General features: G+C 56.6%; 1 protein-coding gene across 1 annotated transcript; it reads right to left on the bottom strand.

Annotated features, from left to right (window-relative positions):
* Window positions 1–1124: 1124 nt before the first annotated feature.
* Window positions 1125–10619, bottom strand: TMEM200B (transmembrane protein 200B). Its single transcript, XM_030964638.1, has 2 exons — window positions 10476–10619; window positions 1125–3005 (listed from the first exon to the last, which is right to left on the bottom strand). Exon 2 carries the CDS (start codon window positions 2980–2982, stop codon window positions 1690–1692), a length of 1293 nt encoding a protein of 430 aa, XP_030820498.1. The 5' UTR covers window positions 2983–3005; window positions 10476–10619; the 3' UTR covers window positions 1125–1689.
* Window positions 10620–12351: the final 1732 nt, after the last annotated feature.

Here is a 12351-nt window from a genome sequence, read left to right as displayed (position 1 = left end):
ACTTCCTCTGTGATGCTGCTCCAGGGCAGACCCCAATGGTGACTTTTTCTTGTTGCTGTTTATTGCATTGAATCAGTGCCTAAACAATATTGAGATTAAGCAGCCAAATAAATAGCTGAGCTTGGGCTGGTATCACTCCCAGAGAATCCTCTGGGATGCAACTGGGCCCAGACTGCAGCTGTGGGTCCCATCTCTGGTCCCTGCACAGGGGAAGTTGTACCCAAGCTCTCTGGGAGGGCTGGCACTGGAAACAGAGACAGCTTTTCCCTGTAAAGCAGAACCCCCACCCCAGTCAAAGCATTGTGGGGGGGCTGCTTTTTGGGAGAAGAGGGGGCTGGGGTAGAAAAAGCAATTTCCAAATGATTTTACTGGGATGTTTTGATCTGGAGAAGGATGTTGCTCCCAAAGTTTGCAAGGTCTGACACTCTGTGTTCACTTCAGACCAGAGAGGGAGAAGCAGGGACAGGAATAACCCCCCACCCCCCGCCCCCAAACATTTCATACAGACAAAAGAGATTTCAGTCATCCCAAGAGGCCCTGGTTTTGGGAAGGCAAAAGGCAAAGATCCCATCTAGGCTGCCACAGCCATTTTGAAGCCTCCCAAGTTCCTGGAGAGCAGAGCTGTCCCAGTCCTATCGCTCCAATCCATCCTTCCACATGCCCTGGCCTCCCGGGGCTCCTCCTGCCCAAGAGAGCTGGAGGGAGTAAGAAGGGATGGGATGAACCCCCAGCTCCCTTTTCTCCAGGAATCTACCCCCATGCTGAGGCTGCCTGTCTGGCCTCATCCCATAAAGCTCCTGCTCTGCATCCAAAGGCACCAAATAACAGAACAGCACTAACAGGACCTGGCAAAACCAGCACTGACACTGCCCTACCTCTCTGCCCCTTCACATCCTTCCTCCCTCCACCTGCATCCTCCGTCCCACCAAAACCCAGCACAAACAAACCTAGATCCACTGGGAGGCTCTCAGAATTGCTGCACCCCAGGAGGGCAGCAGCACCTTGCTCACTGACTGCAATTCCTTGGGCACCTTTTATATCCCTTCTCTCCATAAAAATCCCAAACCTTGCACTTATCACCTCACCCTCTGAATGTTGAGCAGCTGGTTATGGAGCATCCCTTCTCCAGTGGAGTCTGGGTGGGGGCACAAGGTCTCATGGACCCTCTGCACAGACTGACACAGGCGCCGCCCCTCCCAAGCATCCCACAGGCAAGAGGAGGAGGCAAGGCAGGACCACATGGCATCCAGATAATATTTAATAGCCCTGTTGGGCCTACGTGCTCTGGCCAAGCAAATTTTCTGGTGGGTTGAGGCTGGACAAGGGACATCACCCCCCAAAGCATCTCCCCACCCCAAACCTACTGAGATAAAGTGCTGTGGGGGCTGGTGGGGCTTCACCTGCCCCCATGTCCTTATCCCACAATTTGTGTGGGGTCTCAAAGTGAGGACTCCTCTGGAAAAGCCACCAGGAGAAGGTCTTGTAAGGCCAAGGGCATCCACCCAGAAGGACATCCCAGCTAGGCAAGTCCTCACCCAGAAGCAGAGGGTCAGGACCTTCCTCTTGGCATTGGCTTAAAAATGCTGCCCCCAAAACCCCTCTTGCATGTGGGATTTTGGGGTCGCTGGTGGGTGCTGCGGGCCAGGATGAGGAACTGGGATGTTACAGTCCCCAAAGGTGCTGGGGACATCAGACCCGTGTGCCCTGCTCCATTCCCACTACCCAGGAGCTGGGCAGGGGCTGGCCCTGGCTTGGGGACTCGCTGGGCTCCAGCAGCTGGTCCGAGGACTCGCCAGTGCTTTCCAGTTTGGCGTAGCCCACAAGGCTGACATGATCCAGCCGGGGCCAGCTCCGGTTCTTACGGTCCTTGATGGGGGCCACCAGCAGCACTCCCGGCTGGCCAAGGTCCAGGGATTTGGAGTGTCCCGGGGTGTGGAGGTGCACATCGGGGCTGAGCTCCACCAGCGGCTCCATGCCAGGACAGCTGTCATCCATGCTGATGACAACGTGGCCACCACCACCATCACCATCCTGGCCGCAGGGTGCGGTGCTGTCCCCGGTGGAGAGCGGAGCCCGGGAGAGCTGTGATGTTTTGGGAGGATGCTCAGCAGGGCCCCTCTCTGCCCTCCCACCAGCCCCCCGTGCTGCCCCGTCCAGCAAGCAGTTATTGAGTTTGATGATGGGCAGTGTCAAGGCCCCCACGGCTGAGGACAGGAGGGACTCGGCTCCAGTGCGGCGCGGGACGCTCAGGTTGGCCTCGGTGGAGCGGAGGCTGCAGAGAGAGGCCGCGGGGGAAGCTGCAGGGTGCTGCAGGAACTTGGCCATGGCCTGGAGCTGGCTGGGGCCGTAGCGGTCAGACCACTTGCTGCCAGGGCCGTGGCAGGGCTGACAGGACAGGTCCACCTGGTAACAGCCCTCCACGCACTCAGCATTGGCCTTAGGGAAGGGCTGGCTGTCCCTGTGCTGGCAGTGCCCATCCTCCAGGCTGGTCCCGCCAGGCAGCCCCACTGCCAGGCTGTAGAGCCCCTTCTGCATCAGCTGCCGGGTCTCCGTGTCCCTGTTCTCGTACAGCATTGTGTTGGCGCAGATGAAGATGAAGAGCCCAATGCCCATGATGACAGGGCCAATCAGCTTCAGCTTCTCGCTGTGGGGCATGTGGCGCCCAGCCACCACCTCCCTCCTCATGTCACCCACGACACTAGTGTTCCCTGCGCTGGCCCCGGTGCCCCCATGTCCCCGGTGAGGCCAGTAGCCCACCACGGCAATGGTCATGCCCACCAGGACCACTGAGATGCCCACCATGATGAAGGCCCCCGCGGGTGAGCGCATGCGGAGCTGCCCTTTCAGCGGGGGCTCTGTCGGGGGCTTGTGCCGCAGGCGGCGGCCCCGGCGCCGCGGGGGGACGGGGGGCACTGGCACCTTGGGCCCTCCGTGCTCCGGCTCCCGCATAGGCCTGTTGGATTCGGCGCTCTCTGCAGTCATCGTCTCTGGCTCAGCCACAATTCCTGCATGATGGGAGGAGAAAAAGGTGAGCAGGCATCATTGGGGGTCCCTGTGCCCGGGATGCTGGAGTACGGGCACCACAGGGACACTGGGAGCATGGGGATGCCAGGAGCACAAGGACACCAAGCCCACAGGTTACACTAGGGACAAGCAGCTTTGCTCTGCCCAATTGCTCCCGTCTTTCCTCAAATCACTTCTCTCTCCCCAGTGAGGAGTGAAGGGCTGAGGCACCCCTTCCAACCACGCTCCCAAAGCCCCCAAACTCATCCCTCTAAACCCCTGAGCTGCGCAGGAAACGAGGACAGCTGGGACCCTGCTGTGCCACACCCAGCACAGAGCCATCACTGGCATCGGAGCCTAAGGGACCTGTCCTAGGTCACCCCAGTCCTGCGACGCCTGCAGAAGGTGCCACTCCCAGTCTGCCACAACAGCAGTGAGGGAAGGGGCTATTTATTCGTCTGCTGGGGAAACTGAGGCACCTGGAAACCCAAATGAAAGGTCTGACACAGCCACATCACCCTGTGAGTGATGATCCAAGCAGGACCTAAAAACCTAAACCAGCATCAAGCCACTCATCAGATGGCAGGACCCACCAATCCATGAAGAATTTAAGCTAAAAGAGGTGTTTTTCCCAATTTTCTGCTGTCTCCTATTTCCTCTGACCTGCTCAGTGCATCCCCAGGATCCTGCCCTCACACACACACCAACATAAAACTCAACATCTAGGGATTTACAGTGCATGGTATGTCATTTTATCCAGAACTTTTTTCCTAGACGAGCAAAAAGTTTTGGAAGCTGCTGCCCAACACAGCAGGTGACCAGCCTGGCAGGAAGCATCAGCTGGGCTGGCACCATTGTGCTTGGGATAAGTGGAACCCTGGGAAGCTAAAACAGGCCTTGAACAAGTCCCAGACCAAAAACATCTTTAAAAAACTATAAATAAGCTCATGCTGACAGGAATCCGTGTCCTCGCAGCGTGGTGCTGCGTGCCCCGCCACGGCTGGCAGTGGGGCTGGGGCAGGACGGGGTGTCCATACACTCGCCTGTGTCTCCTGGCACTGCCAGCATGGAAATGCTGCCCAGGCCATTCCCAAAGGAACATCCCAAAGGGGATGTGAGCAAGGAGAGCTACAGGGTTGCCCCCAGCCGAGGGATACTGTGGGAGGGAGCTTGTCACCCCACTGCATCTTAAACTGTCAAGAAAAGCATTTGGACAACACAATCATGGATATTCAGCAAATCAAATCCAGAAACCAAACCCAAGGAGAGCCCTGCAGGAGAAGAGGGATGACCACTCCAATTTCACTCCCCAAGATGAATGAAGTACTGACAGCCAGTGACCAGCATCCAAACAGCAGAAAAATACTGCTTTTTTTCCCAGTTAATCATCTTAAGGTGTTATTAGCATCAGAGGGAAGGAATTAAAGATATGAGATCCAGGATGACAGCTTGTTCCTGGCACAAGGCTGTCAAGCTGTGACAACTCGAGTAAGGGAGATTTAAGGGGGAAAAAAATAAAGTCCCAAACAAACCAGTCTAAACCCCAGGCCACTGCTGAGTGGGGTGTTAAGGCTTTCTGAAAAATAAGTTGATAATCCCACATGGCAAAGGGAGAAACACAATAAAACCAAGGTAATGTTCATCCTGAAAAATGAGGCTTTAAATAATTTGGTATTAAAGGGAAACTACTGGACACTTGAACACATTCCAAAGAGTGTGGGCTTTTTGCCTCCAAATGCCTTGATTAAGGTTATGTCTCAATTTTCTCTAATTGCCATCTTAGCTTCAAACTCTCTTAATTTTATAGCAAACTCTCTTAATTTTATAGCAAACCTCTTGCTGGCTACTTAGAGATTAAGAAGAGAATAACCCTCTACATTGCAAGAGAAAGCTCTTGGACAGTGACTGGGGGGAACATGACCCCCACAGCTTATGACCCCAAACTCACACTGAACACACTCCTGTTTTATAAAACACTCCTGCTTTATTCTGGACCCTCAGCCATGCCTCTTTAACTCCAATTCCTCTAACCTCTCTAGCTGCCCACCCCCCCCCCCCCCCCCCCCTGTAGAATCAAGACCAATTCCACAGGGACCAGGAGCATCCCTGATGTCCCACCTATGGGGACAGAGAGCCTCCCATGGGGACAACAAGCTTTGCTGAGGTCCTGCCTGTGAGGACCACCACACATCCCCTGGATCCTATTCAGGACAATGCTTTGGGTCTAGGTGATGTTCACCTGAGCACCAGGCTGCTCTTGCCACACTTTTGCTCTGGATACAGTCTGGAATTCATCTAAGGCTGCTTGGGAAGGGGTACAGGAAGATGAGGGGCGCCCACCCACCCCACATTCACAGGGTCCAGACCACACTGATGCTGAAACAATCCCCTTCCCACCTCCTCTCCTTTTCCCTGGGCACAGGGACAGAGCTGCTCGCAGGAGGGACAGGCAGATGCCACCAATCTGGTTGCAGGTGGGGAATCCCCTCTGTAGCCCTGGCCACTACTCCTGCCCAGAGCGCCTGTCCCTTATGTGCCCAGTGCCATGTTCTGAACGTGGAGCATTTCCCTGCTCATTGCTGAGGCTGGTTGTTCCCAGAGTTCAAAACCATTATTTTTATTAATAGAATCCCCAAGGTTATATAAGCCTTTTAGAAAAAATAAATTAAAAAAATACAAAAGCCAGCGCTGCCATTCCCTCCTGCGCCCTGCAGCCGCCGACACTGCCGCGAATGGATGAATCCCACGTTGGAGCAGCGGCGCCAGACACAGCCCGGAGCGCAGGAACGGGGCTGGGACAGCCCGGACCCGTGCTGGGGACAGGCAGTGGCTCACCGCCTCCTCGACATTCCTGGCCACCTCCGTCCTGCCCGGAGGCATTTGTGGCTCACCAGGATGAGCTCTGAGGTTTCCACTCCCGGTGGGAAGGAATGACAGTATGGAACTGTAAATGTTGTTCTGGAGTGGGATGAGCACTGCTCTGCTGCCAGGTTAAGCTCCCAATCCCCACAATAAGCCTGACATTAAAATAAACCCAAATATTTCTCTAATCCCTCCCATCATGAAGGCACATTGCTGGCTCCACCCTCCCACCTCAATCCTCTCTGGCCGCCTTCGCAGATTGATTCTCCTAAAATTTGACACTAAATCCCAATGCATCTGACAGCAGCAGAGCTGAGTGGTGGAAAAGCAGAATTTGAGAAAGGTCCCTCCTGCAGGCAGATCCTCAAATCCCCTGGGTGTCCCTGGGATGCTCTGCCCCTACCATGACCACACTGCCAGCTTGAATTTCCAGCATCAAAAGATATCAAAAAGCATAAATAGCCTCCAAATCTCCCTCTGGATGAGTGAAGAGAGGCTGTAACAGTGTCTGGAAGTGCCACTCCAGTCCTGGCCACAGGAGGTGCCACTCAGCTCAGTGATGGGCTGGAGATGCAAAAATGCCATATGGAAAAGGGCCAAATGCAGGCAGCTCTGAGGGCCTTCTCCTCGCAGGTTTATCCCTCTTGCCAGTTATCCTTGCAGGAGCTTTTTCTTTTCCTTGGCTCACATCTGGAAAGGGCTTTGCTGCAGGACAGCATCCACCACACAGAAGGGAATCCAGCATCTCCCTAGGGAGAGTGTTCCCTTGCTGCCATGCCCCATGCCAGGCTGCGCTGCCCAACCGCAGGGCATGATCCCATTCAGCACCCAGGATCCCACCCTGGATGCAGGATCCTGTGGATCCTGTGCAGGGCATCACCCTGGGAGCTGGCACAGGAGCAGCCCTGGCTGAAATGAACACCCAAGAAATGCCCAACAAACAGAAAATACCTCTGTTTTCTTTTCCTAAAGTACTATCACTTTAAAGATGCTCTCCCTGATTTTGGGAATCAACTGGTTTTGTAATTCACTGCTAAATCAGCCAGCAAAACCTGCAGTGCGTCTAAAGGCTACAGTAATGGGTGAGACCCCAAACCAGCAAACACAGCCCAGACCTCTCTGCCTCATCCAAGTCCTGGGGAGCCTATGACATCCAAACCCGTGGTGGCTGAGCTCCCCAAATCCCTTTCCACAAGGAAAGGGGACCCAGGCAGACAAGACCTTCTGGGAATGAGGCTGAGTCAAGCTGCTGGAGCCCCCCCAGCTCTCCCACCCACAGGGAAGGTATGGAGAATGGGAATGACAGTCTGCACTGAGATGTGTTGCTTAAAAATAACTCCTTTTCAGCCCAACCTCTAATGCCGCCCCCGGCACAGGGCAGGAGGTGACCACAGGAGCAGTACCCAGGCACCAGCTCCTTCCCCATCCCACCTCCCATCCTGGCTGCAAGACACCGAAGCCAAGGCCAGCAGGGGAGCAGCAGCGATCCCAGTGCATGGTGCATCCCTCATGCTGGATACTCAGGGTGGTCTGAGCCCTCATATCCCCACCTGCGCAGTGCCTCCTCCTTCCCTAGTTCTCCGAGTTCACTTCAAGTTCCCCTCCTTGGCTACACATAAAGGTCTCCAGAGAGAGGGAACAGGAGAAAAATCTGCCAGACATTTCTGGGGGTTTCCCAGCTGGAGCAAACCCTGTCACCATCCCAGCATCCACTGGCAGCTCCCAGCCCAGAGCCTCCCCTGGGCTCATTCCCAAGGAATAAAACCTCCCTGTGTGAACCTGACACAAGTGTTCCCAATGTGGTGACAAAATCCGTGACTCCAGTTCCAGCTTCAGCTGGGGACACCCATTAATCAACCATAATTAATTAAGTTCTCTCATAGAAACTTTCACATAAACTCAGTAATGCTAATTACCACAGCATGGGAAGGATTATCCCCTTCCCAGTGGGAATCACCTTCTGGTCCTAGACTGGGAGTCTTGCTGGGGTTGTGACAGATTTTCACCTTTGCTGCAGCACAGAAGATCCCGGGATTGACAACCCAAAAGTCAGAAGTGCCCTGTATTCCCCTCTCCGCAGCACAAAGACCTCGGTTTTCCCAGGTGAAGGATGGGATGGAGGAAGGATTAACACAAAACCACCTCCACCAAGCACCTACTAACAGGGGCATCACCCCCACAGCTGGCCCAGGGTGTGGAGAAACATTGTGCCTGCTCCTCATCATCAGGTCACACGTCCCAGACAGCGGTCAGGAGCCACCAAGGCCACTACTGTCCCTTGGAATATAATTCAGGCAAAGATGGTGCGGGGGTGATTTGGGGACACACGGGTCTCTCCTTTTGCTTTCCATCCTGTGCTTGACCCCAGGCAAGAGGGTCCTGATGGGCAAATGGGACATGAGGACTGAGAGCCATCAGTACCACCAGTAGCTCCAGTTCCATTCACCTTGAGTTCCCCAAACTCTTCCCTGCTCCTAAAAAATGGGGCCATGCTCTGAACGCCTCTCTAACCCTCAGGCAAAAGAAAGTGTGTAGAAACATCCCACTGATTACTAATTATCAGAGCTTGCCTTACCCAGATTTGCTCTGCTAATTAGACTAATCTCCACGGCTGGGAAACAAGCCGCAGTCACCCATGGTGAGGAGCTCACGCAACTTGGATGTTGCTTAACTCTGACATGTCAGACCCCTGCAATGGGAGTGGGATTGTAACTCCCGACTGCACTGCGTCTGACAGGCCATTGTTTAAGGAGACAATGAAAATCCACACATTTGGTGTTTCTCCCTCAAGCCAGTGCTGAAATCAGGACATCTGCATTGCCCAACTTTTTTGATAGGAACCAGATGCAAATAATTAATAAATACAAATTCAAGATAATGCAGACATCTAAATTTAAATGGAGAGAGCTCTTTGCTCGCTTGGAGGAAGGGGAGGAGTGAGGGACTCAGGGGGACATCCTGGGAGAATTCCTGCCTCTGGGAAGTGGTGTGGGGTGGCAGGGTACCCAAGGATGCAGGCCGTGGTCAAGCACCTTGCAAATCCTCACAGCCAAGAGAAAAGGAAGCAGAGTAAAAGCAAAATCCATAGGCTGACATTTCCAGGGAATTAGGACCAAACTCTGAATCTGGCACCTTCCCTGCTGCACCTTTGAAAAATACCTGCCAGCATGGAGGGAGGGGACAGGATGGAAGGATGGAGTCCAGAGGCTGCCTCCCTGCTCCCAGGCATGGCCCATGTTATCCAGGGGGGTACAGACACACAGATCCCATCTCCGGCTCCACAGGCCCATATCCCACCTGGCCTGCAAGCAATGAAGCTCCCAACTGTATTCCCAGCTGGTATCACTCTTAACTCCCGGCTTTTTAACTCCCATCTCTCCTACTCTTTACCCTGCAAAAGACATATCTTGCTGATTTCATGAGCAAGGATCCAAACCCACCAAGAGATGAGACAGAGCCGTGGGTCTGGCTGCGGTCGCTGACCCCTCCGTGCCATAAAGCTCAGCCCCTTGCGCACACAGGCCCTCCTGATCCCAAACTCCGGGATCTACTGGGATAATTTCCACCCACTTCTCTCTCGAGTGTCTACATCAAACCCTGCACAGGGATGACCTGCGGGGCTACTCCTCACCCAGTCCTCTACCAGGAGCCTCGGGAATTGCAAAAACTGCTGGCATTGGGCAGCTCTGCTCAGCTCCCGGGTTTTGGCTGTGTGAAGATGCGTGTGCCTCTGTGTGGGCTTGCACAGGAGCGTGAGTGCACAACTGTGCACAACTGTGCACAGCTGGTTGTGCATGTGAGTGTGTGGTGTGCGTCCGCGTGCGTGTCTAGGTGTCCCTGCGTGTGCTCGGTGTCTGCGGGAGCAGATTTATATCTGTGGGTACACCGTGTCCGTAGGTGCCTGGTGCTCCTCAGTGCGCAGCACCTGTGGGTGCCCGGTGTCTGTCCATGGCTGCCCGGGGGTCCCTGGTGCCTGCCTCTGAGTGCCCGGTGTCTGTCCATGGGTGCCTGGAGGTGCTCACTGCCTGCCTCTGGGTGCCCGGTGTCTGTCCATGGGTGCCTGGGGGTGCTCACTGCCTGCCTCTGGGTGCCCGGTGTCCGTCCATGGGTGCTCGGAGGTGCTCACTGCCTGCCTCTGGGTGCCCGGTGTCTGTCCATGGGTGCCTGGGGGTGCTCACTGCCTGCCTCTGGGTGCCCGGTGTCTGTCCATGGGTGCCTGGGGGTGCTCACTGCCTGCCTCTGGGTGCCCGGTGTCTGTCCATGGGTGCCCGGGGGTCCCTGGTGCCTGCCTCTGAGTGCCCGGTGTCCGTCCATGGGTGCCTGGGGGTGCTCACTGCCTGCCTCTGGGTGCCCGGTGTCCGTCCATGGGTGCTCGGAGGTGCTCACTGCCTGCCTCTGGGTGCCCGGTGTCTGTCCATGGGTGCCTGGGGGTGCTCACTGCCTGCCTCTGGGTGCCCGGTGTCTGTCCATGGGCGCCCGTGGAAGCTCAGCGCCCGGCGCGCATCCCACCCGTGGTCTGTGTGCCCGAGGTGGATGTGGATATGCACGGCCGGTGCCCCGTGTCCGTGTCCCCCCGCCGTCCCCGCCGTCCCCCCCGTCCCCGCACTCACCGGCGGCCGCCGAGCCGTGCGCCTCCCGCCGGGGCCGGGGCCGGGGCCGGGGCCGGGGCCGGTGCCCCGGGGGCGGCGGGCGCTGGGGTCCGCCGCCGCGGCCGGGGCCATGGAGCGGCAGGAGGCAGCGCGGTGCTGGGATCGCAGCCCCCGGCTCCCCGCTCGCCGCCGCCGGGACGTCTGGGCGCGGGCAGGGGGGCGGCGGGTTCCGCCCGGCCCCGGGTCCCGCCCCGGCCCCGCGGGGGCGGAGCGCGGCGGGCTCGGGCGGGGGGGACGCGGACGGGACGGGACGGGACCCCCCTGTGCCCCTCCCGGGCCGGGCTCCGCGGGGCCGGCGGCCGCTTCCCGGCCGTGGGAAAGTTGCGATCGCGGTGCGGGATCGATGGGATTTGGGATTTTCCTGGCTCCGAGCGGGGCCGGCGGCGGCGGCGGGGGATGGAAGGGGCCGGGCTGGGATCCTTCCTCCGCCCCGCGCCCGGGTCCCCTCGCCCAGCGGAGACCCCAGGCCCTCCCGCAGGATGGGCCCTGCCCACGCCGGGCGGATGCTCCAGTGGAGGGTGTCCCTGCCCACGCCAGGGGGACGGCTGAAACTGGATGGTCTTTAAGGACCCTTCCCATCCAGACTATTCCGTGATTCTCTGGTCCTGTGAAATACTCAGAGACCCTTCTCCACCCCACCAGCAGAGCCCCCCAGCCCGCCAGCCTGCAGTGCACCAGAAGTTCCCAGTTCTTCAAGCCAGGCCAGCCTGCACTGGGACTGGGGCTGCTGCAGTGGTTCCCCCATTTCAGCACAGGGAGTTTAGCAGCTGGGATGAAGCATTATCCCACTTCCATCCTGGCAGCTGGAGGCGTTTGCGGCAGCCCCCCCAGACGGTGCTAACGCGGGTTCCAGAGGCACTTTCTCCTCCAGGCAGGCATAGTGCAAGGACCCTCTGCAAGGAGCTGCTCAGAGTGCAGGGCTTTGTTTCCCCTCCTCGGAACTTGCCAAGGACACAACAGATCTCTCTGTTAGCCCCAGGGATTATGGCACAGCACCCCCATTCCTGCATCCTCATCCACCATCTCCATCCCCTCACCCCATTTCCTCCTCCCTGTGCCCACATCCCCATCCCCACAGGGCAATGAACAGAATCGCACAGCTGTAACCATGGGCACATCCTGACACACCAAAACTGCCAATCCAAGCCTTCACCAGCACATTTCCACCCCAGCACCCCAGTAAGTGCTGTGGGGACACCATCTCACCCAGAGCTTCAGATGTTCTGCAAGGCAGAGGCTCTTTCTCAGCCTTTAATTAAAAGTGTGCCAAGGTCACATTCCTCAGATCCCTGCTCTCCCTAGGAAGCCACAAAACAACTCAACAACTCCCTGTGTAACTTTGCCACTGACACCCCACAGTCCAGAAGCAGATCCAAGATCCAGCTGAATATTTCTATGGCTGGGAGCACTTCCTGGGAAAAGTTTTTAGGGATAAAGCTTAAAAATGGGATGCAGGACACCAGGTTCCTCACCTGTCTCTGGTAGGGAGCATCATCCAGAGGGTTGATGATGAGGGGGTTTAATCCCCAGTTCTGGGGGAATGCTGCACAGGCTCGGTTCTTTGCCTCCTTGCTGGGATCAATTAAAGCAACTTCTGCGAATGTTTGGAGTTTCTTGAGGGAAGGGATTATGGCTGTGGATCCAAGGTGCCAGCTGCATTGCTGGAGTGGAGCAATGCCTCACTCATCCGAGCCTTCCAGGCAAGGAACACCACTGCGCAGGGAAGGATGGGATTTGACTTTGGCTTGTCATGCTGTTCAAGCAACACATTCAGGGTCTCCCTTTGCCACCACTGGAACCCATCTGGGTACCCCATGATCCAGAAGAAATTAGTGCT

Source organism: Camarhynchus parvulus, chromosome 23, assembly GCF_901933205.1.
Source record: "Camarhynchus parvulus chromosome 23, STF_HiC, whole genome shotgun sequence".
NCBI lineage: Eukaryota > Metazoa > Chordata > Aves > Passeriformes > Thraupidae > Camarhynchus > Camarhynchus parvulus.
The sequence above is the reverse complement of the archived record's forward strand: the minus strand, read 5'-3'. Positions and strand labels throughout refer to the sequence as shown.